Here is a 17565-nt window from a genome sequence, read left to right as displayed (position 1 = left end):
GGTCGTCACTGCCCCCCGTCCTTCCCTGCAGGAGGACGTGATGGGCGATGTCACACCTCCTCCCGCACCTCCTGACTTTACCTACGATCGTAGGGGCCGGGCCATACGCCCTCCTCGCCGTGAGGATTTCCAATATTGAGGTGAACACTGGGGGGGCTGGTGTAGTGACTACATTATGGGTTCATGTTCTCCTCTTACTGTTGGTTGTGTAGTGGGAGGGAACCAGTTCTGGCACTAGGGGCAGAGGGGAGGATTATTAACGTTGCAACTTCCTGTTTAGATACAAGAGTTTTGGTGATCGATTTCCTGGTCCTGTACGGAGTGTACAAGTTGTTATTTTGATTAAACAGTTATCATTACGTTGCCTACGTCTTTCCTTTTTCCTCCGGCACTACAATATAGTATTTAACCCTATCTGACACACACACACAAACACAGACACACACGCGCGCACACATGCACACGCATATGCACACACACACACATGCAGAAACACACGCACGCACACACACACACACACACACACACACACACACATGCACACACACACACACACACACACACACACACACACACACACACACACACACACACACACACACACACTGCACAACACTCAAGCACCACAACCTGACACAAGACAAGACCTGACAAGAACAACATTACAAAGATACTGAGATGGGGAGATATAGGGTAGATGTTCCCCAAGCCTTCAGAGACGACTCAAATATGTCAACGCCTCCTCTTCCTCCTCCTCCTCATCCTCAACCTTCTGCTCCTTCTACTCAAACAAACCCTCCATCCACTAATCAATTTATCCACTGACTAATCATCCCTTCACACATCCTCCATGACGGCCTTTGCTTTGTGTGGAAACTGACAGTCCAAGAGCCCCATTTCTCTCACAATGAATTCTGTCCTTTCCTCTCACAAATGTAATCTCTCCTATCCTCCCATCCCTCCATCTCTCATCCCCCCATCCCCCCATCCTCCTCTCAATCAATACCAGCGCTGAGGTAAAGCACAAGCGATGGACCAGGGTTGATCTTATTTGCTAATGGCCTGTGACAGCAGGTGAGTGTGTCTATCAGTCCCACACAGCCCTCTGTGTGTGCTGGACCCCTAGGGAGAGGTAATGTGTGTGTTCTGTCCTGTATTGAGCTGTCTGCACATCATTCAAACTGATGATTTTCCCAGTTTGTTCCTTGCTACTCCCAGGGATGGAAACTGACGTAAGGGAAAGTCATCGGGAGAGTTGTTTTGTTGGAAAGAAGATTGATGACAGATGAGAGAGATACGTAGTTCGTCCTTGTGTGTACCTTAGTGATTGTACTGTATAGACAGATGTTTGTGGTCCGATATGATTTGAGTAGGCCTAACATGTGCTTACACTATGTTCATGTTTTCGTCAAACAGTTGTGAAAATGTCCACTATCCTCCAACTCATTCATACTTGTCGTCATACATTTCTGATTTAAAATTAAATCATTGTAGAGAGTGTGTGAGTTACGTTTGATCTTTATGATGCATAGATCTACGGTGCATTCGTTGTTGTTGTTGTTGTTGTTGTTGTTGTTCATTTATGTTTATGTCACAATTAACATTTGCATGTAATCAGCTAGACCATTATTGATTTAGTCTAGTTTTCACTTTTCATCAAGTAGCTAAAATATAGAATTCCCAAGGTCTTGTTCTATGATCTGTCCTAAGCTGTCATTCATGATGCTTCATAATGCGCCGACTGGAGGCTTCATAGAGAGACGCACAAGCGACCACTAAGTTTGACAGCTTCAAAATAAAAGCTTCAAAATATGGATTAGGGTTTATTAGGTTAGAGTTCAGAATATGAATGGAAAGTGATGGGATCACAATATTTTCTCTTATTTTAGCTGAAATAAGGACAAATTACCCGACATAAATTATATAGAATATAGTATAAACTAATATCTTTAAAATGTTCATTTCATAAATTAGCATCGGACCAAAAGTAGGTGGGCGGAGTTCCACTGTGGAACTCAGGGGCAGGGTTGCCAGATGGGGCGTGTTCCCGCCGAATGGGCTACTTTTGAGTGAGCTCAGAATACACAGATAAAATGGCGGCGCCCTGGCTGGTGAGTCTATCCTTCCTTCTATCTAAGGTTAGACAGCTAAACTATCACTTCTATCTAAGGTTAGACAGCTAAACTATCAATCTGATGAACATAAACACGTGTATTTGCCTTGTATTAGCCTCCAGTCGTGTCCACATTTAGAAATATTGTCACAGGACAGGTCAACATCATCAGAGATACGAGTACCTGTACAGAACCTGTACTATCTCTGATTTCTGATCATAATAATTGCATCTATACAATTTCCAGAAGAAACTGGGCTTGCAAAACATCTGAGGTTGGAAAGATAGAATGTTAGGTAGTAGCCTATGTTAGAAGGTCATAGAGAGATAGATAGATAGACAGAAGTATAGATATATGCTAAACTTATGCTGTTCGACCAGATTGTGCTAAAACAGTACTTTTCCCTTTGTGTATCTGTCCTTCACCTGGCTCTCTGTGTTTACATGTGATGTGTGTGTGTGTGTGTGTGTGTGTGTGTGTGTGTGTGTGTGTGTGTGTGTGTGTGTGTGTGTGTGTGTGTGTGTGTGTGTGTCAGTTGATGATCAGGCGAGGTTGCACACAGCTGTCTGTCTCGGTCGCGGCGCGGCGGTTGAGTTCTGCTCCGTCGGCCTCTCCTCCGCCGCTGACCACCAGACTCCTCCTCTACCTGAGTCAGCGTTTCCATGACGTCGAGACCATCATCAGCTGGAGCGCCTGGTTTAAGAACCGAGGACTGCGACATAAGAATGCGTACGTGTACATATCCCCCCGCACAGATCATTACAACTACCGTACATACTAAGATACATTTTGCGTTGTGACTGGATAAACCTTCAGATCATTGGTCCTAGAGAGAGCGTTGTGGTCCACTTGTGTTAGTTGCTTTCAGACAGTCCTAATGCCTGTGCTCATGGCCTGGTTAGTAGGGGTGTAACGGTACACGTATTCGTACCAAAATGTTTCGGTACGGGTCCTCTTCGGTTCGGTACGCGTCTGCACCGAACGAATGCAGAGTTCTTTTACAGCTGCAGAACTTTTTTCGTGTGTTGGCCGTCAGTTTGGGCTGGGGAATGTAACAGATCACAGTTAGTTAGTTAATTAGTTAGTTACCTATAACTGTCTTGTTAAGATGCTTACTCCTTCACATCCCTTCAACAGATCCCTAACCATTATTTTCTTCCCCTCACAGTTTCTTTGGTTACACGCAGCAGAACTATGGAGACAATGTGGCAGCTGCCTACTACATCCTCAGCTTGAAAGGAGGATTCAGGTGACTTTCACACCTACGCTATGTGGATAACTGACTTTGTATGCTAGCATTTTGCTTGCAAGCCATTTTCTTAGTCATACTTTTTCTTACTATACATTTACTCTCCTCTCTTGTTTCATTCAGATGACTCATGTTCCTATTAGTCACTCAGAATACTGATTATTGTGCTCGCTAGTTGCTACTATGTGTCTGTGTATCAAGGTTGAGGTTTTCCTGTGCATCTAGCTGGTGAGAAGTTCTCATTTGTCTGGACACTCTTGACACACCAGTATTGTATTGTCTAATCGGTGTGTTTGTCGATATTTGTTGGGGTCGTTCCAGGTTTGCAGGCCAGCAGGAATGGTTTCAGTCCGACAGACGGGGAAAGTTTAGCTGGGACTTCATGAACTTCCCAGACAACACTATAGAGGAAGTGGATGTCAGCAACTCACTCATTAACTACTCAGGCCTGGACAACTTGAGTATGTTTACCATCAGGAGTTTTAAAAACCAAGCACTCGTTTTCTACACGTGTGCATACATGATCAACATCACATGGTTAAACTTAAGCTTTTGTATGTTTTTAGTGTTTCTTATGGGGGAGAAACTGACTCTCTCAATCTGTCTCTCTCTCTCCCCTCTCTCTCTGCACCAGTGGGCCAGCGAGGGCTGCGTTCTCTCTCAGTGAAGGGGTGTACGGAGGTGGACGACTGGTTCCTGTCACGCCTGCATGTGTACAAGGACACTCTGGAGAAACTGGACATCTCCCACTGTCCCTGCATCACCGAGGGAGGCCTGGCTGCGCTGCAGAACCTGAGGTACAGTATCGACTTTAAAATAGTGAAAATACCACCGCTCCTCTGTGATCAGACTTAGCTGAGGTGCTGGAACTGAAGAGTATCAATAGAGGACAAAAAAAAGCAAAAATCTGCACACTCAAATCTGTGCAAAAAAAAGTTGTTTATTGCGCAAGCTTTCGGTCATAGATCTTCTTCTCGCACAATAAACAACTTTTTTTGCACAGTATCTACTTTTGAAAAAGGTCTTAGTTGTGTTATATATAGTATGAATGTCTGTCTTTAAATGTGTGCAGTTATGAATGTTGGACGTCCTCCATGTTTATGTTGTTGACCTCCTTACCCGTCTGTGTTTCCATATTCCATCATGTTTTTTTTCTCTGTTGTTTAGAGTCCGCGCCCAGGGCGCCCTAAACCGGTGTAGTTTGGTGCGTGTTTAAATAACATTGATTATGATTACTAAACATCCCTGTTGTCTGACGTGTCAGGGGGCTCCGCTGGCTGGACGTGTCCTCTCTCCCCCGGGTCACGACCCCTGGGCTGGTCCACATCCTGCTGGAGGAGATGCTGCCTCACTGCCAGGTCACCTCAACAGGCTCCAGCCACGACGAGGGCCTGCCCTCCAGCCAGGAACAGGGCCTGCCCTCCAGCCAGCCACACAGCCAGGCACAGGCACAAGTCCATGAAGCTAAGAGCTGAATGTCCAGTCCAAGGAAAGAAGAGAGATTCTCACAGAGAAATACCGGCGTAATGACCAGCGACAGCATCACGTGATTGTTTCTCAAAGTACCATCACGGGTAACAACTACAAACATGTTCCTTTGAGATGTGTTTAAGCTGAAACATGTCAGGTGAGAGATGTCGATGCAGTATGTGAGGTAGACATGGCCTTACTTATAAGGCATATTGTTAGCCTCATAGCATAATTGCCTAAGTCATGCTTCACTTGTGGTCAGCTGAGCCATCTTTGTAGTAATTTTGGAATGTAACAAGCATTCTGATAGGCTGATGGCATAGGCAATAATGCACAGTGAATCAGCAGTGTTAGGAGAGTAGAGTTAGGCAGATATCTCAATTTGGCCAAAATATGACTTAGGTACATTATGCTATGAGGCTAATGATATGGTGGTTTGCTTACATGACAAGCATAAAACAGGCAAGTCTTTCGTAAGCAATTAATATATGCCATTACGTCAAAATATATCCAACAGATGTATTTATTTATTATTGTATGAAGTGTAAATAATGATTTGATGGTTAACTGAATGATGCATAAGTAAGACATGTACATGTTGATGATGTTCAATAAAGTATTGTTTGTAATGTATGCCTGTTGTGTGTCTGTACAAATGTGTGAAACAGGCAGTGACAAACAAAAGAAGGGCATTACTACCAGTCTCTCTGGGTAGATGGTGTTTTGAAACAGGTGTGAAATCTCATTAACAGAGTGACGTAAGTCCTCTAATCCTTTGTGGGCAGTTAGGACACTAGTGTACCATCTTTCGCAAGAGCTGAACAATAGTAAGTAAACAACACATTAAAGAGGACAGCAAAAAATAAATGAAGCCCATACTTTGTACAGAGAGGTAAGTATGTATAGGAATCGCATAGCAGCCAGGTCATTAATGGCAGAGGCCTTCGATTGTCCTCCCTACACATACCATGCTTTTATTTATTTATTTACTTATTTTTATTTTGTTGATCTTGGTGGAATAATTGATTACAGAAAATACGACTAGGATAAAACAATATATAGCGTGCATACGATTTTAGTCTCTGTTTGCTTCTGGTCGTTCTTATTACCCGGAACTATATTTGCATGGGAAAGATACACGGAAACAATTCGCGACGGACAACAACAACTATTTGACAGATTCCCCCAGACAGATATATCTGTTGATCCATAGTTGTTTATAGATAGACAAGTACATAGTAGTTTATAGATATATAGTTGGAGATATATATAGCCTATATAGATATATAAATATATGGTTGGATATATCAGCGTCTTTGGTTGGGAGCCACTCATTGTCATACCTTTGTTTTTGAACGGTTAGGCGAGTAGATGTCTGATACAGGAGGTAATATGAATATATTATATATATATAAGTATATATAAGTCATCCAAAGCGAGTGTGTATGTGTGCTATGACACCAAGCTGTATATGCAAAGCATGAGTTAGTTACTACCGCGTAGCGACCACATTTCTGTTGGCATCTTAGTGACCTGGCTGTTTTGTGTCTCCAGAGCAGCCTAATAGAGAAGAGGAGGCCACTACCCCAGACCCCGAGGTAAGCACACTCCTTTAGTTCAGTCCTTTACACCTCACAAATGTGACAATATGTGTGTAGGGCCACTAAACTGGCTGCTGTCGAGGTGATTCACATACCGATAGGTCGATATCTGATTGCGACAGACAGGTTGTCCGACTATCTCCCCCTGCAGACTCTCTGCAGCTCAGAGACCTTCAACTAGTCCGCTCACAAAAGTTGGGATTTCTTTAGCAGTTGCTGATAGTAATAATAATAACCTTTATTTGTATATCACTTTTCCTGCAAACGTTGCAGCTCCACGTGCTTTAACATAACATATCCACATAGCATAAAAACAATAATAGAACAGTCATCAATAAAGCACACAATAGCAATAAGATAAACTACATAATAAAACAAGAATAAACCATACAATCCAAGGAGCAGAGCGCACTGCACACCAGCAAAACGAATTGGTTAGGTAAACCTGGAGTTTATGCAGTAGGGCTTTATACACAAAAACAGGGGTCCAGCCAACCTTTTGATAAAGTATGCAATGATGACTATTACAACATCCCCAGTGATGAAGCGATGGGTGCTATGGTACTAGGCCTTCAAAGGCATCCACAGGTTAAAGACTCGTGGCTGCTGCATGTTGGTCGATATCACCATGATCAAGCACTATCAAATAAATATGTGGGGGAGAAAAATAACTTTACCTAGGTGGGTAAACCATGTTCACACTAACAGAAAGTTGGGTAAACAGAGTGTGTCCAGCGCTGTTACATAGCTGTCTGGACAGTATGCCAAGCGAATGTTGTGCGGTACTGTAGCTGTAATAATAATAATAATAAATAATTATTATTATAATAAATAATAATAATTTATATAGCTTTCACAAACCCAAGGACGCTTTACAGATTTTACAGACAGAAACTCAGACAGACACAACAGAAAAAGAAAAAAAAGACAGTTCTTGCACTAAGTTGTACAGTATATTTCTTCACTCATATTGGTACTGTATTGTCTTGAGTATTGTTGTGTTGTCGTCTTGTTGTTGTATGTACTGTAGCTTGTTCAGCATGGAGAATACCAAGTCATGTTCCTAGTGCACTGCACATGGCGAATAAAGTTGAATTGAATTGAATTGAAAACTGGACTAGGTGCCAAAGGCCTTGGTGAACAGATACGTTTTGAGGGCTGTGTTCATCTAAACTAATTCCGTGTGATTTCTCTTAGGAGGACAGCAGTGACGAGGGCGAGGCGTCAGGAGACACAGAGAGTAGGTCTCAACCACTGGATGGCTTTCTTCTTTCTGTCATTACAAAAAGTATGTTTTAATCCTTTATCAGATTCTCATCAGTTCTCTCTGGCTCTTTCAGTGGATTTCCTACGCAATCTCTTCTCGCGGACCCTGGGCCTGGGATCTCCTGGAGAGAAAGTCTTGGATGAGCTGACTCTGGAGGGCGTGGCACGATACATTCAGAGTGGCAAATGTACGTTTTTAATTTCTGGAACACCATCCCCAACCACATCAGACAGGCCAACACCTTGTCAACATTTAAACAGGTTCCCAAAACTCACCTCTTCAAGCTTGCCTTCACCAGTTAACCCTCTCCCCCTCCCCTTCCCATGTGTCCCCAGCACTACCTTAATTATACTTTCTTTTATTTATTTTGTTTCTTTTTATTATTACTACTCTATCTTTTCAGTTTGTAAAGCTTCTTTGAGTGTCTAGAAAAGCACTATATAAGTCTAATATTATTATTATTATTATTATTTAATACTATGGACCCCTTTAGATATCAGTCCAGTTCACCTACGGAATGATATGTAGCCTACAGTAAACTGACTATGTGTTGTTGACATTCTCTGTTGGGCTTGACATCAACATCTAATAATAATAATAATAATAATAATAATAATAACTTGGTTTTATATAGCGCCTTTCTCAAACCCAAGTATGCTTTTAGAGACAGAAAGTCAGACAGACACAACAGAAAAAAAACAAAGAAAACAAAAGACAGTGACAGTGACGATACTAAACTAGGGGCCAAAGGCCTTGGTGAACAGATGAGTTTTGAGGGCTGATTTGAAGGTGTTCAGGATAGGGGCATTGCGGATCACTGTGGGGAGAGAGTTGTATCTATCTAGCTGTATAACAGGGTAATTATTCAACATAAGGGAATAGCCTGTCAATAACATCTGAAAGTCTATCTGCATAACTGTCAAACATTGCAAACTGTGACACCGCATCAGTGGTATGGGAAATGTATTGTCCGAAACTGATTATCAACTAAGAGCACCAAAAAAGATTTAAAAAAAGACATGCTTGAAAAACAGTCAAATCTAGTGTGATGCAAAAAATCCATGAAGTGTAATGATTGTCTGATGTTCTTCCTACCTTCTGACAGGCAAAAACATCGTCTGTATGGTGGGGGCAGGAATATCCACATGTGAGTAACTTCTTTACTACTAGGACATGGGGGTTTGCCAACTGCTACCAGCAGTGCACATAGACAAGAAAAACATATGATGCATGCTACTGTCGTAAAGAAAGGGAAGAGTCAAACATTGGTGTATCTCTGTAAAGTGTTCTTTGTTCGTTTTTTTGTTGCTTGGCTCACCCCTCAAAGAGCTCATTGAAAAAAAAAAAAAGTTATATATTAGTCCTTCGAAAGAGGTGGTGGGCCCCAAAAAAAAAGAAAAAAGAAAGGGAAGTGTCTTTTCCAGAAGGTTCTGAGGGTGACAGTGCTCCTCTCCTCCCCCTCAGCGGCTGGTATCCCTGACTTCCTCTCTCTCCCCCTCAGCGGCTGGTATCCCTGACTTCCTCTCTCTCCCCCTCAGCAGCTGGTATCCCTGACTTCCTCTCTCTCCCCCTCAGCGGCTGGTATCCCTGACTTCCTCTCTCTCCCCCTCAGCGGCTGGTATCCCTGACTTCCTCTCTCTCCCCCTCAGCGGCTGGTATCCCTGACTTCCTCTCTCTCCCCCTCAGCGGCTGGTATCCCTGACTTCCTCTCTCTCTCCCTCAGCGGCTGGTATCCCTGACTTCCTCTCTCTCCCCCTCAGCGGCTGGTATCCCTGACTTCCTCTCTCTCCCCCTCAGCGGCTGGTATCCCTGACTTCCTCTCTCTCCCCCTCAGCGGCTGGTATCCCTGACTTCCTCTCTCTCCCCCTCAGCGGCTGGTATCCCTGACTTCCTCTCTCTCTCCCTCAGCAGCTGGTAACCCTGACTTCCTCTCTCTCCCCCTCAGCGGCTGGTATCCCTGACTTCCGGTCCCCAGAGACGGGCCTCTACGCCAACCTGCAGAAGTACAACCTGCCCTACCCAGAGGCCATCTTCCAGATAGACTACTTCAAGGTCTCACCTCCCTTAGAGCTGAGCAATATGCCAAGTTAGGATATAGTCTATACATTTATTAGTTTTAACAATGGAGTAATACAACTTTATATTTTGAGGTATAATGTCCTCTCTCCACATCCACCCTCTGTCTCTCTCCACATCTACCCTCTGTCTCTCAGAAACATCCTGAGCCATTCTTTGCTCTGGCCAGGGAGCTGTACCCAGGGCAGTTTAAGGTAGGACATCTCTCTGTGTGTGTGTGTGTGTGTGTGTGTGTGTGTGTGTGTGTGTGTGTGTGAGTGTGAGTGTGAGTGTGAGTGTGAGTGTGAGTGTGAGTGTGAGTGTGAGTGTGAGTGTGAGTGTGAGTGTGTGCGTGTGCGTGTGCTTGTGTGTGCTTTAATTGTATCTATGAATTAAGTCCTTTTTTTACTTGACTTTATTTCCTGAACTGTTGTTTCTCTGTTACTGACCAGTGTTGTTGTTGGTCTGTTACTGACCAGTGTTGTTGTTGGTCTGTTACTGACCAGTGTTGTTGTTGTTGTTGTTGTTGTTGTTGTTTTGTGTCCAGCCAACCATCTGTCACTACTTCATCAAGATGCTGAAGGAGAAGGGGATGCTCAAACGCTGCTACTCCCAGGTCAGCCAAGCCTTCTCTCATCCACTCCTCTCATCCATCAAAGTCCATCCCTCCAAAGAAATCCAACACCCCAAACAAAGCATCTGACTGCAGAAGCACACACAACACACACACACACACGCACGCACGCACGCACGCACACACACACACACACACACACACACACACACACACACAGATTCAACTGAAGGTACACAAAGTGGGAGAGACAGAGGTCCAGTGCCGTATTGAGTTCCCATTGTTGTTTTTTCCTTTTTCTTCTTTTATTTGGGTCGTGCCTGTCTGGTCAGAACATCGACACCCTGGAGCGCGTGGCAGGCCTGGAGGGGGAGGACCTGATCGAGGCCCACGGCACCTTCTACACCTCCCACTGTGTCAGCTTCCTCTGCCGCAAACAGTACAACCTGGACTGGATGAAAGGTGAGCTGGTCTGACCCAGGAAAATCTACAGTATATACACAAGAACTCCCACAAGTCTAAAACATTATATATTGTACCAGCAGGGGAAATGAGGAGAAAATGAATGTGGTCCAATAGAGCTTTCTGTGGTACCGTTGAGGTTCAACCTGTACTTCTGAACCGCATGTTGAATCATTCTCCTTCACTTCTAACCTGCAGAGAAAATCTTCTCAGAAGAGATTCCCAAATGTGACAAGTGCAGTGGTCTGGTTAAACCAGGTGAGTATGTACACTCAGGTCTTTAATTGACCCCACAGCAAACTTATTTTCTCCAACACCCCTCTTACACTCTCCTTCCCTCCTGCCTTGTCCTTGTCTCTCTGCACAGATATTGTCTTCTTTGGAGAGAGTCTCCCAGCCAGGTTCTACACCTCCATGAAGGCGGTGAGTGTGTGTGTGTGTGTGTGTGTGTGTGGGTGTGTCTGTTGTGTGTGTGTTGTGTGTTGTGTATGTGTGTATGTGTGTGTGTGTGTGTGTGTGTGTGTGTGTGTGTGTGTGTGTGTGTGTGTGTGTGTGTGTGTGTGTGTGTGTGTGAGTGAGTGAGTGAGTGTGCGCGGCGTGTGTGTACAGTACAGGCCAAAAGTTTGGACACACCTTCTCATTCAATGTGTTTCCTTTATTTTCATGACTATTTACATTGTAGATTCTCACTGAAGGCATCAAAACTATGAATGAACACATGTGGAATGATGTACTTAACAAAAAAGTGTGAAATAACTCTAAATATGTCTTATATTTTAGATTCCTCAAAGTAGCCACCCTTTGCTTTTTTGTTGTTAATAAAATATTTTTGTTGTTGTTGTTGTTAATACAATATATAATAATAATATTATATATATATATAATAACATATTATTATTAACACATATTATATTTAATATTATTATAATATATTTTATTAACAACAAAAAAGCAAAGGGTGGCTACTTTGAGGAATCTAAAATATAAGACATATTTAGAGTTATTTCACACTTTATTGTTAAATACATAATTCCTGTGTTCATTCATAGTTTTGATGCATTCAGTGAGAATCTACAATGTACCAAATAGTCATGAAAATAAAGGAAACGCATTGAATGAGAAGGTGTGTCCAAACTTTTGGCCTGTACTGTATGTGCGTCTGTTAGCGTACCCTCATGCATGCGTGTGACTAGGTGTTTTAATTACACGTAGTAGTAAAATCATCTGTAATGATGTCACCCCTCAGTCTCTGTGTCCCTGTGGGGCGGCTGTGGCGCAGGAGGTAGAGCCGGCGTCTAATGATCGCAAGGTTGGCAGATTGGTGGTTCGAGCCCCGGCTGGCCACATGTCGAAGTGTCCTTGGGCAAGACACTGAACCCCAAATTGCTCCCAATGAGCGGGCCGGCGCCTTGCATGGGAGCTTGCCGCCATTAATGTGTGAATGGGTGAATGAGAGGCCGTTGTAAAGCGCTTTGGAATATGGAGCTATATAAGTCAGTCTATATAAGTCAGTCCATTTACCATTTACCTGTGTCTCTGCAGGACTTCCCTCGCTGTGACCTCCTCATCATCATGGGCACGTCTCTGCAGGTTCAGCCCTTCGCCTCTCTGGTCGGCAAGTAAGTGTCTCTGGTTTCACTCCAGTCAACATACGGTCTGTTGCTAAACTGTGAAAAGCTTACTGAATGTGCGTGCACGTGTTGTGTGTGTTGTGTGTGTGTGTTGTGTGTGTGTGTGTGTGTGTGTGTGTGTGTGCGTGTGTGTGTGTGTGTGTGTGTGTGTGTGTGTAGGGTTCCAAACAGCACCCCCAGACTGCTCATCAACATGGAGAAGACAGGAGAGGTGAGCTTTGTGATGTTGCCTGCCAATATTGTTGTCTTTGGATAAAAACAATGTTGTTGAATAACCATATAGAAATTATGATGGATTTTTTAAACGTATTATTTCAGCATCTATGATGTGCTTTTAACTTCAGTAAAACATCTGCTTAATTAGATCAGAGCGAGATTATCTGTCAATGTAATGAAGGTATAATATACAGGTAGTTATTATTATCAGAAATAGTTGAAGACCTCTGCACTACTCCCTCTGTCTCTCTCACTTTGTGTACCTTCAGTTGAATCTGTGTGTGTGTTGTGTGTGTGTCTGTGTTGTGTGTCTGTGTGTGTGTTGTGTGTCTGTGTGTCTCTGTAGTCAGATGCTTTGTTTGGGGTGTTGGATTTCTTTGGAGGGATGGACTTTGATTCAGAGAAAGCCTACCGGTGAGAAACTATTCGCATTCTTCACCCCCGCACACACTCTACACAATCTCAACTACACAACCTCAACTACACAAATGTGTCACATTCTAATGCTTTGGTCCTCATGTCGGGATCCGATGTAATGATCTTTCGAAAACATTTGAATACATTTCTGCGTTGTTGAAAATCAACGACACATCGCTAGTCAACTAACACAGCTTGTTTTGTGAGCCTGCTAACAATGTAAAGTAGTGTTCTAGTTAACTAGGTAGCAGTGGGGATTACTCACCCAATCCATTGCGTTGTAGTATTTTGGCTTGACTAGCGAGTTTGTGTTGTGATTCTCAACAACATTGAAACGTAGTTCCGTGTTTCAAAAGAAAAGTCAGAACATTTTGATTGATTGCTGATATGAGGACCAAAGCATTAAAACGTGTCAAATATGTTAATGAGGAGATGGGTGATGATGATGATGATGATGGTCGTGTTGGTCATGAAATACAGTATGACATAACATGTCAACGTTGTTTTATTAGAGTGGTGGTTGTGGTCTGTCTGTTTATTGAATACCGTTGCAGTAACTACACTTTTATCTATATCTTTTTATTCATTGTCTTATTATGTTGTTAAATGTTTATCTATTTATTTTCTATTTATATGTAACTATTCTTGCCATATGCTATTCTTTAATGCTATATGTAAAGCACTTTGAATTGGCCCTGTTGTATGAAATGTGCTCTACAAATAAACTTGCCTTGCCTTGTTTATCTATTATGTTTCTGTGTGTCTCTGTCAGGGACGTGGCTCATATCAGCACCTGTGACGACGGCTGCCTCGCCCTGGCTGACCTGCTGGGATGGAAGGTAACTGGACGCCGAACGCCGACACGATCTTGAAATTGAATCTTATGAATATTATATTGTCAAATGTGCTGAAAAAGCGTTATGGAACGAGAAGCCGTGGTATATCGTGGATATGGGCACCAATGGAATCATTCAAAAAGTGCGAACAAAGGGGCTGCATAGTGGGCAAGCCTAAATCACGTTATCTCAATTTGTAAAACAAAAATGTAATACTATTTCCCCCTCTTCTCACCTTCTCTGTCTCTCCCAGGTGGAGCTGCAGGAGATGGTGAAAGCAGAGCACGCTCTTATCGACACCCAACAGAAGGAGGAGCAGACAGCCAATCAGAACAGTTCAGCCGCAGGGAAGGCGGGCTCTGCTGCAGAGTCAGGGAAGACTGACAAGGCAGAGTAACCAATAAGAAGAGAGCCTGCTGAGATGACAGTTGGGTTGTTGCATATCAGGACGGTCTTCGCCTGGCTGTCAGTTGTTTTTGGTTTTTTCTTCAGTTCGATTTTGCACTTTAACTAACGTCTCCCTCCTATCAACTGTCGTTTCATATAACCCTATTCCTGACAGGGAGAGAGAGAGAGAGAGAGAGAGAGAGAGAGAGAGAGAGAGAGAGAGAGAGAGAGAGAGAGGGAGAGGGAGAGAGAGGGGGGGAGAGAGAGAGGGAGAGAGAGAGAGGGAGGGAGAGAGGGAGGGAGAGAGAGAGGGAGAGGGAGATAGGGAGGGAGGGAGAGGGAGAGAGAGGCAGGGAGAGAGAGAGAGAGAGAGAGAGAGAGAGAGAGAGAGAGAGAGAGAGAGAGATTTTTTTTTATCCCAAAATACCTCTTGCCCTTACACACTAGCCACTTTGGTAGATGTGAGTGGATTGGACAGGTACACCAAGATGTTGAAATGACATCTTAGCCAATCAGAGGGCAAGATGGGGCTACTACCTATGCTTACCTTATACTTACATTATCTGTTTCTTTCAGAGGGAGAGGGAGAGGGAGGGGGGGGGGGTAGAAAGAGGGGGAGAGTGATGGGGGAGGGAGAGAGAGAGGGGGGGGAGGGGGAGAGTGATGGGGAGGGAGACAGAGAGAGAGACAGAGAGAGAGACAGAGACAGAGAGAGAGAGAGACACAGACAGACAGACAGAGAGAGAGAGAGAGAGAGACAGAGACGGAGAGAGAGAGAAAGAGAGAGAGACAGAGGGGGAGAGTGATGGGGAGGGAGAGATAGACAGAGGGGGAGAGGGAGAGAGAGGGTTTTTAAAGTAAACTAAAACATTCGCTAGACAAAAACATGGAAATGATTGACAGATTAATTATTACAGTTAGAAGTTGTTTGCATCGAGCAAGGAGGAGACACTATTCTGAATTGTCATTGCGATTCCCATCGCCGTGCAAAGAGCGCCCAACCCTGCATAATTATGGTAGCTTAACGCGTCAATGCCAGCTTGCCACTGCTTTCGTGAACACATCAAATCATGTCAGATCATTTCTTCTAACAGGGAAGAGTGAGGCATCGTTAAGAGTTTTTAAACAAGACCGTACAGTGAGATATCACAAGCGTGAGTTAATTTATTGATGAGCTCAGAGGAAGTAACACAGGCAAGCAGATGTTTGCAGGGCGACAGTAAACTGACACATGGATAAGTGTGTCGTATATGAGCTAACTGCATCATGCTGTATGATATAGTCGATGATCTCTGGCTGTACAGTTGGTGAAGTGTTGTTCAAACGTTGTTTAACACCTCGCTAGTCCACCGGAAATCTCCGGAAACTTGCCTGAGCTCTCTGTGATGAAGGTAACACTACTGTCCCCTGAAACTGCTGTAAATAAAATTTAAAAAGAGATTATTAGCTTTTGATTGATTATTTATAATGATTTTATGCTTATTTTTGGTTTATGATTATATATTGGTAAGTGTGTACACACACACACACACACACACACACACACACTCACACACACACACACACACACACACACACACACACACACACATACACATACACAGGCTTCGGAAAGTATTCAGACCCCTTCACTTTTTCCTCATTTAGTTGTGTTATAGACTCAATTTAAAATGGATTAAATTAAGTTTTTTGATCAATCCACACAATACTCCACAATGACAAAGCAAAAACCTGGTTTTAGAAGTATCTATGTATTCAAATTGAAATACAGAAATACCTCACTTACCTCAGATATTCACAGCCTTTACTATGACAATCAGCTCAAATGCTAAAAGGTTATCATTGTATTCGTGAAAAATGCACTGCTAGTGATGCCAATAATACCTTTGAACATGCAGTGGAAATGAAAATAGTAAATGTTAAATTAAAATGTTACTGAAAGTAATAGGACAAAAATGTTTAACTGAGTATCTGGTTATGTTGACTAACACAAAGAATGTGCATTACAACTTTAGATAAGGCACTGATGAGATATGGTACTGATAAACTATGTACTGTAAAATATGAAAGCGATAGCCTATTGTTCTGTATGTTTGTCTTTTGTAATTACTGACATTACCAGTCAAAAGTATGGACACACTTCCCCATTCAATCGCATGGGAAAGTGTGTCCAAACTTTGGACTGGTGCTGTATGTTATTGTTGAAAGACAGGACTTTCACTGTGTGAGAATAGGTCTGTTGAGAGCCGGTCCTTTGGAAAATAATGTGATTCACTTGAACTTGATCAGTGCACATGCAAAAATATTTTTGATTTAGGCCTAATAAATTAGTAATCGAGGTACGTAGAGCAGTAGTATTTCAGTAAAGTATTTGTTAACAAAACATCTCCCCCCAAAAAGTAATTACTAGAATTTTAAACTTAACATGGTTAATCATGATTAATCTGATTAATTACAGAATATTATTGTGATTAACTTCGATTGATGGAATCGATTGACAGCATTAACATTAACATTAACCACCCTGGGTACGAACACTTTACCCGGCTGCCCTCGAAAAGGCGGTTCAGGACCTTGGCCGCAAGGACAAACAGACTGAAGAACAGCTTCTACCACAGGGCCGTCCAGGCCCTGAACACAGCAAAGACCTAGGTTCTGGGCCCTGGACAGTCTGGACGGATTGATGGCAGCTGCTGGACTGAAAAAATCAGGTGTAGTGCTGAGGCACAAATATGTACATTTCAAGCCTGCAAACTGCGACACTTTAAATAAATGTGCAATAACACTATTGTGCAATATGACAACCCTAGTCGTCTATCTGTACAGTATAGTATAGTGGATAGTGTACATAGCCTTTATTTATGTAAACCAGCTCCTTCCCTTGTGTTTTTTTTTTTAAAGTTTTTTTTTTCTTTCCTAACACCAGGGGAGCCACCCCTCCTAAATTTCGTTGTTTGGTACCTGTACTGTAGCAATGACAATAAAGACCATTCATTCATTCATATATATATATATATATATACAAAAGCTACAACACAAGGTTAAGTTACAGTATATATTAAGAATCAGTTCTTATTGGCCTGCCTGGTTAAATAAAGGTAAAAAAAGATATAAATAAAATAATATATAATGTCTATGTGATATTATGTTTCAATTCATTATGTGGGTGTTGGCATGGATGGTTTCCATGTCAACACGTATGTGTGATGTAACAGGAAGTTGCTGAAGCGTGGTGAGGTGATCACGTTGCTCCTGAACGGTGTTGCAGCACATCCCTGCTGACTAA

The 17565-nt window shown here is 42.8% G+C and overlaps 2 protein-coding genes across 2 annotated transcripts; both read left to right on the top strand.

Annotated features, from left to right (window-relative positions):
• Positions 1-2093: 2093 nt before the first annotated feature.
• dmac2 (distal membrane arm assembly component 2) lies at positions 2094-5354 on the top strand (the record flags this gene model as incomplete). Its single annotated transcript, XM_080540958.1, has 6 exons — positions 2094-2111; positions 2650-2843; positions 3283-3363; positions 3685-3824; positions 3998-4160; positions 4628-5354. 6 exons carry the CDS (start codon positions 2094-2096, stop codon positions 4836-4838), a joined length of 807 nt encoding a protein of 268 aa, XP_080397084.1. The 3' UTR covers positions 4839-5354.
• Positions 5355-6054: 700 nt separating this feature from the next.
• On the top strand, positions 6055-14508 carry sirt2 (sirtuin 2 (silent mating type information regulation 2, homolog) 2). The gene is made up of 16 exons (XM_080538347.1): positions 6055-6220; positions 6388-6431; positions 7632-7674; positions 7775-7888; positions 8807-8848; positions 9647-9753; positions 9915-9971; positions 10304-10372; positions 10663-10792; positions 10991-11050; positions 11160-11215; positions 12335-12411; positions 12583-12634; positions 12986-13053; positions 13829-13895; positions 14146-14508. The coding sequence occupies exons 1-16, from the start codon at positions 6205-6207 to the stop codon at positions 14287-14289; spliced, it is 1146 nt and encodes a 381-aa protein (XP_080394473.1). The 5' UTR covers positions 6055-6204; the 3' UTR covers positions 14290-14508.
• Positions 14509-17565: the final 3057 nt, after the last annotated feature.

The sequence above is a fragment of the Nansenia antarctica genome, assembly GCF_963989245.1.
Source record: "Nansenia antarctica genome assembly, chromosome: 1".
Lineage (NCBI taxonomy): Eukaryota > Metazoa > Chordata > Actinopteri > Argentiniformes > Microstomatidae > Nansenia > Nansenia antarctica.
This window is presented reverse-complemented; position numbering and strand designations above follow the sequence as displayed.